The sequence below is a fragment of the Phoca vitulina genome, unplaced genomic scaffold (assembly GCF_004348235.1).
Source record: "Phoca vitulina isolate PV1807 unplaced genomic scaffold, GSC_HSeal_1.0 scaffold21, whole genome shotgun sequence".
Classification (NCBI taxonomy): domain Eukaryota; kingdom Metazoa; phylum Chordata; class Mammalia; order Carnivora; family Phocidae; genus Phoca; species Phoca vitulina.
Genome location: NW_022589724.1, coordinates 14,569,777 through 14,582,093, shown reverse-complemented (window position 1 = coordinate 14,582,093; position 12,317 = coordinate 14,569,777). Strand labels below are relative to the sequence as shown.

Genomic DNA, 12,317 nt, shown 5'->3' with positions numbered 1-12,317 from the left:
TCACCTAGGTGTTTCACGCTTCTTGTTATGTTTGTTTTTAAGTATCTCCTCTCTTCTGTTGCTACTATAAACGGGGCTTCTCCTGCCGGCACATCTTCTGGCTGGTCACTGCTCCTGTGTGTGAAGGCTGTGGACTTGAACTTGATAACTCTGATTCTTGCAGGTCTGCGGAGTGGCCCAAAGCAGGTGATGGGGCTGGGTCCTGCGAGGCCTTGGGCCTGTGACATCTCAAGTCCTCACCCCATGTTCTCTCTTCCAAAATGAGGGACTGAATAAGTGTGCACCATTTCCCAGAGTGTAATTCCAGCCGAAACCAAGTTGTGATTGGTGTTTTTACCTCTTTGCCTTCCATTTGATTGAAAAAAAAAATGGACGTTCTTTCCCTGCTGCGGGGTACAGGGCCGGCTGCAAGCACCCAGCTCCCTACATGCCCTGGCCTTGTCAAACTCAACCTTTACAGAAATGGGAAATGTCTCCTGCCTGCCTGCAGAACCCGGAAAGGGCAAGGGGACGAGCCTCCTTGTGTGTATGTTTGCTCATCGTTCACTGAACTGTTTACTCATTTGTTCCCTGAGGCTGTCAGGCATTTATTGGGTGCCTCTCCCATGCCATGCAAGGCAGATGCAGCTCACAGGCCTTGAACTCAATGCTTTCAGCTCAGTATGACCTCAAGCCATGGTAAGAGCTGTGGGGCGTGCCTCCTGGCTCTCTCGGTGGGGACCAGATATACTTGCCTTGGAGGGGGTGGTCAAAGAAGGCTTCTTGGAGGAAGTGTGAATTGAGCTGAGATCTGAAGGTCGAATAGGAGTTATCCAGGTAGGGAATGGAGGGAAAAATCTTTTGGGCAGAGAAACAGCATATGGAAAGGCCCTGAGGTGGCCAGAGGCTCCCTCTGTTCATAGAACTGAGAGATAACAAGTGCAGATGGATCAGAAAATGCTGGGGCAGAGAAGTGTGAGATGGATTAGCAAGGTAAGACCCCTCTCAGGCGAGGTAAAGGATCTTAGAAGTCAGTGAGGAGTTTTAAGGAAGGTATGACAAGATCAGATTTGCAGTTTAAATTGATAACTTTGTGGGCGCCCGGGTGGCTCAGTTGGTTAAGCGTCTGCCTTCCACTCAGGTCATGATCCCAGGGTCCTGGGATCAAGTCCCACATCGGGCTCCCTGCTCCACTGGGAGTCTGCTTCTCCCTTTCCCTCTGCCCCTCCCCTCTGCTCATGTTCTCTCTCTATCTCACTTTCTCTCAAATAAATACAGTCTTGAAAAAAAAATACAATTTAAATGATCCCTTTGCTACATAGGGAGGTATATTAGTTAAGGTTCTCTAGAGAAACAGAACCAAGAGGAGAGAGAGAGAGAGGTAGGTAGGTAAGTAGGTAGGTAGATAGAGATGTAATTTATTATAAGAGTTGACCCATGTGATTCTGGAGACAGAGAAGTCCTACCATCTGCCATCTGCAAGCTGGAGACCCAGGAAATCTGGTGGTGTAATTCAGTCCAAGTCCAAAGGCCTGATCCAGGGGAGTCGATTATGTAAGTCCAAGTCTGAAGGCTCAAAAATCAGGGGCTGGTGATGTAAATCTTGGTCTGAGTCCTAAGGCCTGAGAACCAGCAGCTCCGCCTTCCAGGGGCAGGAGAAGATCGCTGTCTCCACTTCAGCAGAGAGTGGATTCAGCCTTCCTATGCCTTCTTGTCCTCCTCAGGCCCTCAGTGGATTGGACACTGTTGCCCACATTGCTGAGGGCAACCTTCATTATTACTCAGCCAACCAATTCAGATGCTAATCTTTTCCTGAACACCCTCCCAGACACACCCAGAAAGAATGATTTCCCAGCTCTGTGGGCATCTGTTAGCCCAGTCAAGCTGACACATAAAATTACCCAATTACCCATCAGAGGAGTGTGTTGGAGAGGATGCTGAGGGTGGGAGCAGGGAGGCGGGTTAGCAGCCATGACAGTGGTCCAGGCGAGGGTCTTCGGCGGCCAGGACCTGGGCGCAGGAGTGGAGATGGAGGGGAGTGAATGGATTAGAGAATATTTTGAAGGGGAAGATGATGGGCCTAGTAGGTTTGGAGGTTTGGGGATTGAGCCCTGGGATGGGAGCCCCGGAGAAGGTCAGCACCAGCGTGGAGAGCTGTCCTGTTCAGTATGGCAGCCACCACGCTCAGGTGCCTATGGAAATGAAGCTAGTGTGAGTAGAGAAATGCATTTTTAATTTTATATAAATTCTACCTTCAATTAATTTAAATTTAAATGACAGTGGCTACTATATCAGACAGTACAGATAGAGAATATTTGCATTATTGCAGGAAGTTCTTTTGGACAGCGCTGGTTTCAAATGCTTTTAAGTATCTCAGTGGAAATGTTAGGTGGACAAATGTAAGTCTAGGGCACAGAATAGCAGCTGGGCTAGGTTCAAATCCTCCTGTGCAGCTTGCTTGCTGGGTGTCCCTGGACAAGTGACTTTACCTCTCCAAGTCTCACTACCCTTACCTAGAAAATAGGATATTCCATTCCATGCCTTGTGTGGTGCTGCGTAAGCCTAGAGCTCAATTGTGGGGGGCCGCTGGCCCTGAGAGGCACTCAGTGGGGGTGGATACCTGGTACTCCCCCTGGGTCTGACCTTTGTAATTGCTCTGATGTGTTTACTTGGACGAAAGAACTCCGGAGTGGCTTCTCCACCCTAGCTCTGACTTTGATGCAGAGTAGGACCTTGTGCAGGTCCTTTCTCCTTTCTGGCCTCAGTTTTCCCACTGGTGATGTGGCTGTTAGAGCAGCCCCTCCCTGAGGGCTGGCCCACGTCCCGAAGAGAGTAAGCAAGTGCTGACAGCAGCTGAGCTAGTGTCTGAAGAAGGCACCAGAAGGAGGCGGGGGGACCTACCAGAAGTCAGCGTACATCGGCTTTGCCAGTGCTGTCCGTGGTATTTCTGGTGGGGTCCTGCCTTGTGAGAGCGCTAACCAGAGGCTGGTGTGAAGAGCCCACCCCTGGCCCGGCCCGGCCCGTTCCCCCAGCTTGCTTCAGGAACCTTCTTACCATTTATCTCGGTCCTTTGTTTGTTTTTTTTTTTTTCTTTTAATATGGACAAGGTTTACTGACTTCTGAACTGTTGGGAAAAACTAATGTTGTCTCATTAAAATTGCATTGCTCACTTGTACCCAAAAAACCCCCCAAAAGCCTATTAAAGTTTCATACCTGACATGGAAGACTATTAAAGATTCGTAATTGCAATAAAATCCTTTAGTAGAATTTGAATTTTCATGGTGGTAATGCTACAAAACCGGGGGGTCCTTGTTTGAAGCTACAAAAGCCATTTTAATAAAGGCTGGGGAAGGTGGTGAAGAAGGCCCTGAAAGTGCTTCCATGGAGGGGGGTCCTTGCCCAGCGGCTGGCACTGGGGCGCACGTCCCGAGGGGATGGTCTCCCAGCTCAGTGCGCAGATCAAGTTGTTGGCAGGATTCTCTCCTGAGTGACTCTGGGAAGGGAGCTCAGAGCTCCTGCCATCCTGCCATGGGTTCTTTTGGCTCATTTGTTTTCGGTTCCCTTCCCCAGGCAGGAACAGATCACCTACTGTGTGCATGACATGAAGCCCAGGGCTGAGAGATGGAAGACAGAAGGATAGACTGGTCTTTCTTAAAGGAGCTGTGACTGGCTCAAGCAGGGGCTTTGCAGGCTGAGAGAAAGAAGGCTAAATCCCAGCTCTGGTCGCTTCACTGCCTGGCCTCAGTCTCCTCATCTGTAAAATGGGGTAACAGTATGTACCTCATAGATGTGGTCAAAATGTGACTCAGTGGAAGCTGAAGGCAGGGCCCAGGGAGGAGGCAGGTGAAAAGATAGGGTATAGTTTTGAGAGTCTCAGAGGAGGGGGTCACTTCAGCCATGTAAGCATGGTTTCTCAAAAATGGCAGCTAACATTTATTGAGCACTTACTGGATGCTATAGATACTGTTTTCCCTGCTTTATATGTGTCCATTCAGTAAGTGTTCATTGAGCACCTACTATGTGCCAGATGCTGTTTTAGGGTTAGGAGAGTTTATTAAGTCATTCAATCCTGAAACCCACGAGGGTAGGCACTGATGCTGTCCCCATTTTCCAGGGGAGGTAACTGAGGCACAGAGAGGGTAGGGCAGTTACCCAAGTTCACACAGCTGGGATTAGACCCAGCAGGCAGACACCTCTGTCTGTTCTCCTGACCACACGCCTCATGCCCTGTCACTTATAGCATGCCCTGTGTCATTCTATAGCACTTGGTGGCCTTATTCCTGTTTTGAAGGAAGAAGTGCTTAGAACAGTAAACTTTCTTTCCTTGGGTCTCTCAGGGAGGAAGAGGGGACCACCCATCGAGGTGGGTCACTCCCAAGCCTGCCAAGCACTTTGGGCTGCTCCAAGGGACCTTCCCCTCGGTGCTCCTGTACCCGCCTCAGACCCAGAGGGCGTGAACTCCTGCTTCCTGGTGGTTGGCCAAGTGCAGGGGAAACCAGTGTCCTGTCCTTGTTGAGGTGTCTTTGTGCCCTCCTCAGAGTGTCCCACATCTGAGTCTGTCACTTGATGGGCTGTGGATGATGGAGGAGTCTTTCCTCTCCCTTAAAGTAAAGGGCGTTCCTGTGGTCCGCCCCCAGGTCCTCCGTCGCTGGTAATAAATAGGATGCCCGTGGTGACAAATAAAATAAAGCCACCTTTATTCGTTTATCCTTCTGTGTCCTCCCCACCGGCATCCTGTTTGTAAGCTGAGCAATATTAGACACTCGATCACGCTGCGTCTGTCTCTCCTTTCTCCAGGGGGTCGTGTCCTGTGAGCTCTGGGTGGCGTGGCTGTCTTCTTGCTCAGCTAGCCTCAGAGGCTGGGCTTTGCTGTGGCCTTGCTCTGTGGCCCTAGACACGTCCCCGTGCGGTCTGGGCCTCAGTCTCCCCATCTGTAGGAGACTTGGGAAGACCCTGGCGGTCATAGCTTCATTGCCTTCCTACTTGTTGCCTTGTTTACCCACATCGTCTAACTCAGGGCTAGCTTCAGAGAAAGGAACAAACACATCGAACTCTTCGTCTTGGGGGAAAGAGCCCGATCAAGGCCTGGGAACATCGCCACCTCCAGCTGCACATTGCCCAGACCCGGGGAAAGGGGCAGGTGGGAGGTCTGGAGGATGGGTGTCTCCCTTGCCGTCACCATTTACTGAATGTGTCCTGTGAGCCAGCGCATGCCGGGATAAAGGTGGCAGCAGCGCGAAGGTTGTGCAAACAGCTGGGCTCAAATGCTGGCTCTGTTTTTCCCATCCTGTGTGACCTTGAGCAAGTCGCTTGACATCTCGGAACCAGTCCCCTCCGTTTGGAAGGGAAGCGAATGAAAAGCCGTCAGAAGCCTCTCATGTGCCGGTGGTCCCGTTGGATTCTCGTGGCCTCCTGGGCCTTGTTGGTAGCATCGAGCCCATTTTACAGAGAGAACACTGAGACTCAGAGTGTGCTCAAGAGCAGTGCAGGGCCACACCACTACTATTTTACGGTTGCCTGGCTTCAGAACCGGGGGGCTTCTTTCTGCTGCACCGTAGGGACGGGACTCCACAACCCTGCGGGCCACACGGGGCTCTGAGCAGCCGGGGAGACGCCGGGCTTGTTTGAAGGGGCTTGTGGACTCTCAGTGGCAGTGAGCGTGCAGACCCCTGTTCCGGCGAGCAGGGGAGAGGACCGGACTCGGAGACGCGGGAGCATCTCAGACCAAGCCCGATGCTGTGGGCAGCTGCGTGGGGGCCCGAAGCCAGCCGTGTCTGGACCCTGGGTTTTAAAACAGACGCTGGAAGAAGAAGAAAGACAGAAGAAGATTGGAAGGAGATTGAGAAGACGGGCACACGTACCCCCATTCGGGGGGGGTTCCCAAGCGTGACTCCTGTTGCACGCCCGTTCCGCAGGTGGGCTGCACACGAGCCCCACGCTGCCTCCCACAAATGCAGTAGAGATGTATTTATGCAGCAGGCGTGAAGGGAAACTATGAGGAGCACGGCAGCCTTGGGACTTCAGGGCCGTTAATGCTGAGCACGGGGCTGGAGTAAGTGGCGCACGGGTAACTCACGCGATTGCGTAAATCACAAGTGCCCGGCTCCGGACCAGGGAGAGGAACTGGAGTTTGGAAACCACTGTGCTAAATCAGTGCTCCCCCCCAAAAAAAACCCATTGCCCCCCATGGTTACTGACACCGCACCCCAGGGTTGTCAGATTTAGCCAATCAAAATACAGGATGTCCTTTTTAAGTTCCAGATAAACAACGGATACTTATTTTAGGGTACCCACGTGCCGTGTGGTATTTGAGATGTTCCCCGCCAAGCCTCTCTGGAGGGCCAGGTGGATGCTGGTGGAATTGAGCTGTCCATCCCCTGGCTTCCCCCCGTCTCCCCAGCCCCCAGGACCTGGAGGAGAGGCTCACGCCCAAAACGATGCCCTGGCAGATCAGGTCTCTCAGATGCTAGTTCCTTTAATTAAACTGCTGAGATGGAAATAAAGTGTGTGGGGAAGATTAAAATTGGTTCCCTTAGCTTAACAAAAGCCAGAGCTCTTGAGAGAGATACTTAAGGAAGTGGAGCCCTTGAGCAGACGGGGAGTGCAGGCTGGGCTACAACCCGGAGCTGTGGGGGTGGCGGAGCGGGCTTGTGCCGGGCAGAGGGCAGGGGTAGAGGCCGTATCGTGACATGGGTGCAAGGGGGCCCGGCAGGAGGTACCCTCCACCCTCAGGGAGGCCCACATGCCCAGGGAAGTTCTCCTGCGTCATGGCCCTGCTGCTCCACACCGGGGAAAGCCAACCTGGAGAGAGGCCAGGACGGGGCTGCTGAGGCAAGATGAGAAGTGGCAAAATCCATACCTTAATGCATAAGCACTTATGGAGCCCTGGCTGTGTGCCAGGCCCAGAACCAGGGGGTTGGGCCTCGTCTCAGGCTCTTCCCAAGGAGACCGGCTGGGGCCGCCGAAGTTCCCAGGAGCCTGGGTTCTCAACAAGGGGGCTCAAAGAGGCGGAAGGAGACAGAATTGTAGGTATTGCTGGTAGCACTGGGAAACAGATGCTGATGACTGGAGACATTTGGAGGAGGACAATCCTGGGCCAGCACCCCATTTTTACACCTGAGGAAACTGAGGCACAAAAGCTTTTGGGGGTTCACTTGAGCTCACATGGCACAGAAGTAGCAGAGTCAGGATTTGAACCCAGGTCTGATGTCTTTGAAACCCTTAACCTCCTGGATTGTTGGGGGGCGGTGTCATTGAGGTTTTGAAGCAGGAAAGGATGTCATGTAACCAAGAAGTTGAGGGAAAGTTAATCAGGTGCCAGATCTGAGGCTGGTTTAGAAGTTAATGCAAGGAGGAGATGCTCTCTCAGGAACCTCCGTGTGAGGAGGAGGAGACCCAGGTTGGGGGGCCACTGGGGGTGGAGGGAGGAGAAGATTGGGTGAGACCTGTTGAAGGGTTACCCGGGGAATAAAGACAGAGTTGATGATGGGGTGAGTTTTCAGATGTGGGTGCTGTGGGCAGGGCTAGGGAGCGATGGCAGGATGATGGGTTTGAAGCAATGCCATGTGTCCCCAGGCAGAGCTCCTGACGACAGCTCAGTAGGAGAAAGCAGGAGGGCCTTGGGGCCATGCTGACCTGGGTCTGTCTCCTGGCTGTCCTCTTCACTGGCTCTGTGACGGCGAACTACTAATCTCTCTGAACCTCTGTTTTCTCTCTGGTGGAGTGGAGAGCAAGGATACCTCCTTTGCAGGGTGTTGAGGATATCAAATAAGGAAAAAATATATGTAAAGGAATGAACAAGGTACTTGGCACACAGCGTCCGGTAGAAGGCGGCTTGAAATTTGGGGCCCCAGGCTGGTGTCGTGTTCTGGTCTCCAGTGGGCTGCAGCGGAGATGGTCCTGGTGCAAGGAAAAGGTGTCTGACTTTTCATTCACGTGAGGGATTTTTGTTGAATTCCCACTGTGTGCCAGGCCCTGGAGACACAGTGTGGGAAAACCCAATTACAGCGCAAATTGGAGCCCACTCTCGAGTACAGGCGGCATGAGAGCGGAGCGGGGCTGTCTCGCCCAGCACGGCATCCTGGCACAGAGCGAGGCACCTGCTAGGTGTGCAGTACATGTTGTACGGGCTCATGGAGGCACAGATGCTGCGGGACTTCTCAGAGCACATCCAAGCTGGTGCAGAGGGGAGACGCAAAGTCTGAGTCTGCATCTGCTTTCTGTCCTGGAAACTCCCCCACCTGCAGGCGAGGCCTTAAAGGAAAGACGAGAAAGTGGGGACCAGGGTTCTGATTCTCCATCTCATCAACACATCTTCTTTTATCTTCTCTTTCTTCCAAATTCCTCCATGGCTCACCTTTTCCAAGTTCTGCTTTGAAAAATGCTGGGAAAACCCCCTGGGGCTTGATCCTGAGCCATCAGCAGGCTGGGAAGCTGGGGAGAAGGAAAAGCAGGCAGGGACGATTGGCATTTTGAGGGTGCCCTGCAAGGCCGTGGTGGGGAACAGCCCTGGGCAGCCCCTTCCCCGCCGCGGGCTTAGCGCCCCCTCCAGGAAGAGCAAGGAAGAGAAGCAGTGGACCCTCCGAGTGGAACTGCAATGGGAGGGAGTCTGTCAGAGGCCCCATCTCACTCTGAGGCCTCGTCCTTCTAGCCTCTTGGATTCTGTCACGGGTTTACTTTTATGGGAAGGCTACTTTTTTCCTTTTATTTTTTAATCCTTTCACTAAAAAAAAAAAAAAAAGTGTTTTTACATAACAAAACTGCCTACTTGTTGCAAGAATCCAGGCGATATGTTATTGCTTTAATGGGAGGCTAGTTTTCTCACTTATTGCTTTTTTCTTGAGTAAATTAATGTTATTTGTATTTTAAGGAAATACGTGCATGCTTGAGGTAAAAATTTCAACCCTGTAGAAGGGTAAAAGGGAAATAATGGAAGCATGCCTTCACGTCTCTCACCTCATCCTCCCCCCTCTGCCACCCCTAACCAGGCCTCTGGGATCACTGTTGTAGCCTAGATAAGGGGACCCTTGGGGAATCTTATTGTAGACACACCTCTCTAAACCACTGCTAGGTTGAGGGGAGGTGGCCCTTTTTAGTAACAGGAGCATGAGCTCAGGTTTAGGATTGGAAGGTTGGCTCTACCATTGACTTGCTGTGTGATCCTCAGGCATCCATATAACCTCTCTGAGCCTCAGTGACCTCCTGGGCAGGCTGGGATCAGGGCTCTGAAGCCCCGGGCATGAGTCGGTGTCCTGCAAGCAGCCCAGGTGACTGTGTCATTTGGTGGTCTCGGCAGGTTGGGGACCAGATTCTGGAGGTGAATGGGCGGAGCTTTCTCAACATCCTGCACGACGAGGCGGTCAAGCTGCTCAAGTCTTCGCAGCACCTCATCCTGACGGTGAAGGACGTCGGGAGGCTGCCCCACGCCCGCACCACTGTGGACAAGACCAAGTGGATTGCCAGTTCCCGGATTGGGGACACCAGCACGAACTCGGCAGGGTCTGACTGCACTCCTCACTCTGATCTGTAACAATCCTGAGAGTCTGGGGTCCCCATCCCAGGGTCCTTTGCAGTTGCGGGCATGACCTTGGGCACATCCCTTCTCCTCTCCTGGCCTGTTTCCCGTGGAAAGCCGAACTGCATCATCTCGGGCAAATCACTTAACTTAATCTTGGGCCCTTAGTTGCTTTGTCTGAAAAGTGGGGATCATCACCCCTGCCTCCATCCAACTCTGGGAATGAGGACCCTGTGAGTTACCTGAGGAAAAGGGTCTTGGAAGTCATAAAGTGACTATAGTTGCTGATAGTGTCACGTGTCGCCTTTGGATTTCCAACAGGAGTCTCAGCCTGGCTGTGGCCTCCCAGGCCAGATCCACCCACAGCATCTCTCTCCCTTCCTTTCCTCCTCCTCTCCTGCCTCCCTTCCTTTTCGCCAGCGCAGTATCATAAATTAGTTAGCTACCAACATTTTAAAAAGCATCAGGTTTCCCATAAAAAAAAAAACAACAACTCGATTTCTGGCTGCTTCTTTAAAATAAGGAGTTCTGGTGGCTTGAGCGCATGTTTTTTCATGAGATTAGGCTGGAACTGAGCTGCACCTGTGAGTTGCCTCTCTGGGTCTCCAGTTTGCCCCTGTCTTCCCCCCTCCCTAGGGTTGGCCTGACCCTGAGGCCATGGGTTATTGTCTCCTGTCCTTGTGTTACCTGCCTGGTCCTGTAGGGTTGGAAACGAGTCAGGAGTCCACCTTGCTCGGGTTGAGAAGCGCTGCCCACAGGGTCGATTGGGAGGCCAGAGTTGCTTGGCTGTCCAGGGGGTCACATCCCCTTGAGCAGCCCCAGCGGGTAGAGGCCAGGGCTCTCTCCTCCCGCTCCAAATCAGCGTCTCCTTTGCTCGTGCCTGTCCAAACTGCTCAGTCAGGCAGCTGAACACAGTTGTCTTTCTCCATAGGTTTCCTGGGGATCTTCCCACGGAAGGGACAAACAAGGTAGGGCGCTCCCCATCCATGGCTATCTTTGGCTTCTTCATGCATCCCTTGGGGGGTGGGGTGGTCCAGGCCTGGCAGGGTGTGCAGCCATCCACATGCATGCTCTCATTTCATTTGGGCAGTCTGCTGACTGTCCGTCCATCCTCCATTCCGCACATGTCTGTGAGCACCACCAGGTTCTGGGCGACACCCCAGGGCCCAGGGAGGATGGCGCTGAACAGACCGATCAGATCCCTGCCCTCACGGAGATTATACCAAGTGAAGGAGACACACAGAAAAATAAACCTGCCCATATATCTAATCACAGAAGATGTTCAGTGCCATCGGGCCAGGTGCTGGGTAGCATGAGAGAGAGGAACAGATGGGACATCTGATTTAGGCGGGGTGAGAGGCAGAGGGGAGGGCGAAGGCTCTCTGAGTTGGTGACACGATGCTTGGGCTGTGCACTGAATGTTAAATAGAAGTAGCCACATCGGAGTCTGGTGCAGGGGCAGGACGGGATGGTCTAGTCGGAGGGCGCAGCCCGTGCCAGAGCCCCGCGGTGGCAAGGAGAGCACGAGGGGGTGTGGTGAGCGAACAGGAGGTGGGAACAGAGCGACAACAAGCCCGGTCACTGGATCACACGGGGCTTTGTCGGCCGCCGAAGAGGTTTGGCTTCTAACTGAAAATAGTGGGATACCATGGAAGAGCTTAAGCAGGGGAGCAAGACGAGGAGATGTCTGTTTTTACAAGATCATTTCAGCAGCTCTGCGTAGGTGATGGGGGAGGCACAGGGGATAAGAGGGGACGCTGACGGCATCTTAGCCACAGCTCCGGATGATGCCAGAGGCAGTGGCAGGGAGGGGAAGGGGCTGTCGGCACATCTGCGCTCTATCTCGGAAGTAAAGTTACCATTATCCCCGATTTACCGAGGGAGATCCTGAAACCCGGAGAATAAATTGGAAACCATAATAAAACCGCTCAACTCTGAACAATTAGAGCTGAGATGACATGGACCGGTGCTGTGTAGGGCATGGAGCCCTTTGCAACCGCACGAGGCCGCTCAGTCTGAGGAGGGACCCATAACCTGTCCTGCAGGTGCACCGTGCAGGCCGAGGCCACAGAGGACGCCCCCCCCCCCCCGCCCCCGCACTGTGGTCACTGGCGTGGCCCGGCCATGTGGCCCCAGAGCTGTTCAGAATTCCCGGCCCCCTGTCTTCCTGTCTTTCAGCTGGGGTTCTACAAGGGGCCCGCGGGCTCCCAGGTGACGCTGAGCAGCCTGGGGAACCAGACACGCCTGCTGCTGGAGGAGAAGGCGCGCCACCTGCTGACGGAGCAGGAGTGCGCCACCATGGCCTACTACCTGGAGGAATACCGCGGCGGCAGCATCTCTGTGGAGGCCCTGGCCATGGCCCTGTTTGAGCTGCTCAACACCCACGCCAAGGTGACCGGAGCCCCTCGTCCGGCAAGGCAGCGGCTCCCGAGGGCTCTGCCTCCTCCCTGCCTCCCTCTGTCCCCCACTCCTTTCCTGAGAACCGGCAAAGAAATCAGGTGGAATGGCCCTGGGGAGAGACTAGTGACCGAGGTGGCGCCCCTTGTCCCAGGGAAGGCAGCCCACAGACTGCTGGGGAAATAGTCGGTTAAAGTCCCCTGTGATGCGGGCCCTAATGAAGTAGCTGTCGATGCTGAGCATGCATTTAGAATCATCTGGATTGCTCTTCAAAAGCAATGCCTGGGCCCCGCCCCAGGCTGGTTAACTCCACACACATCTGTGGATGGGAGCCTGCCCCAAGCCCCCAGGTGCTGCCAGCTTTGAGAACCCTGCTCTAGAGGAGGTCTGGGGTCCAGAAGCTGCATAAAGGAAGACGTGATTAAAC

The 12,317-nt window shown here is 53.5% G+C and overlaps 1 protein-coding gene across 3 annotated transcripts in view; it reads left to right on the top strand.

The window, feature by feature from the left end:
• Positions 1-12,317, top strand: part of WHRN (whirlin) — an 89,347-nt gene that overhangs the window by 59,104 nt on the left and 17,926 nt on the right. For all 3 annotated transcript variants that reach the window (XM_032418939.1, XM_032418938.1, XM_032418937.1), the window contains exons 4-6: positions 9,275-9,477; positions 10,425-10,461; positions 11,672-11,884. In XM_032418939.1, coding sequence (XP_032274830.1) covers positions 9,275-9,477; positions 10,425-10,461; positions 11,672-11,884 — 453 coding nt within the window. The remainder of the gene's footprint in view (positions 1-9,274; positions 9,478-10,424; positions 10,462-11,671; positions 11,885-12,317) is intronic.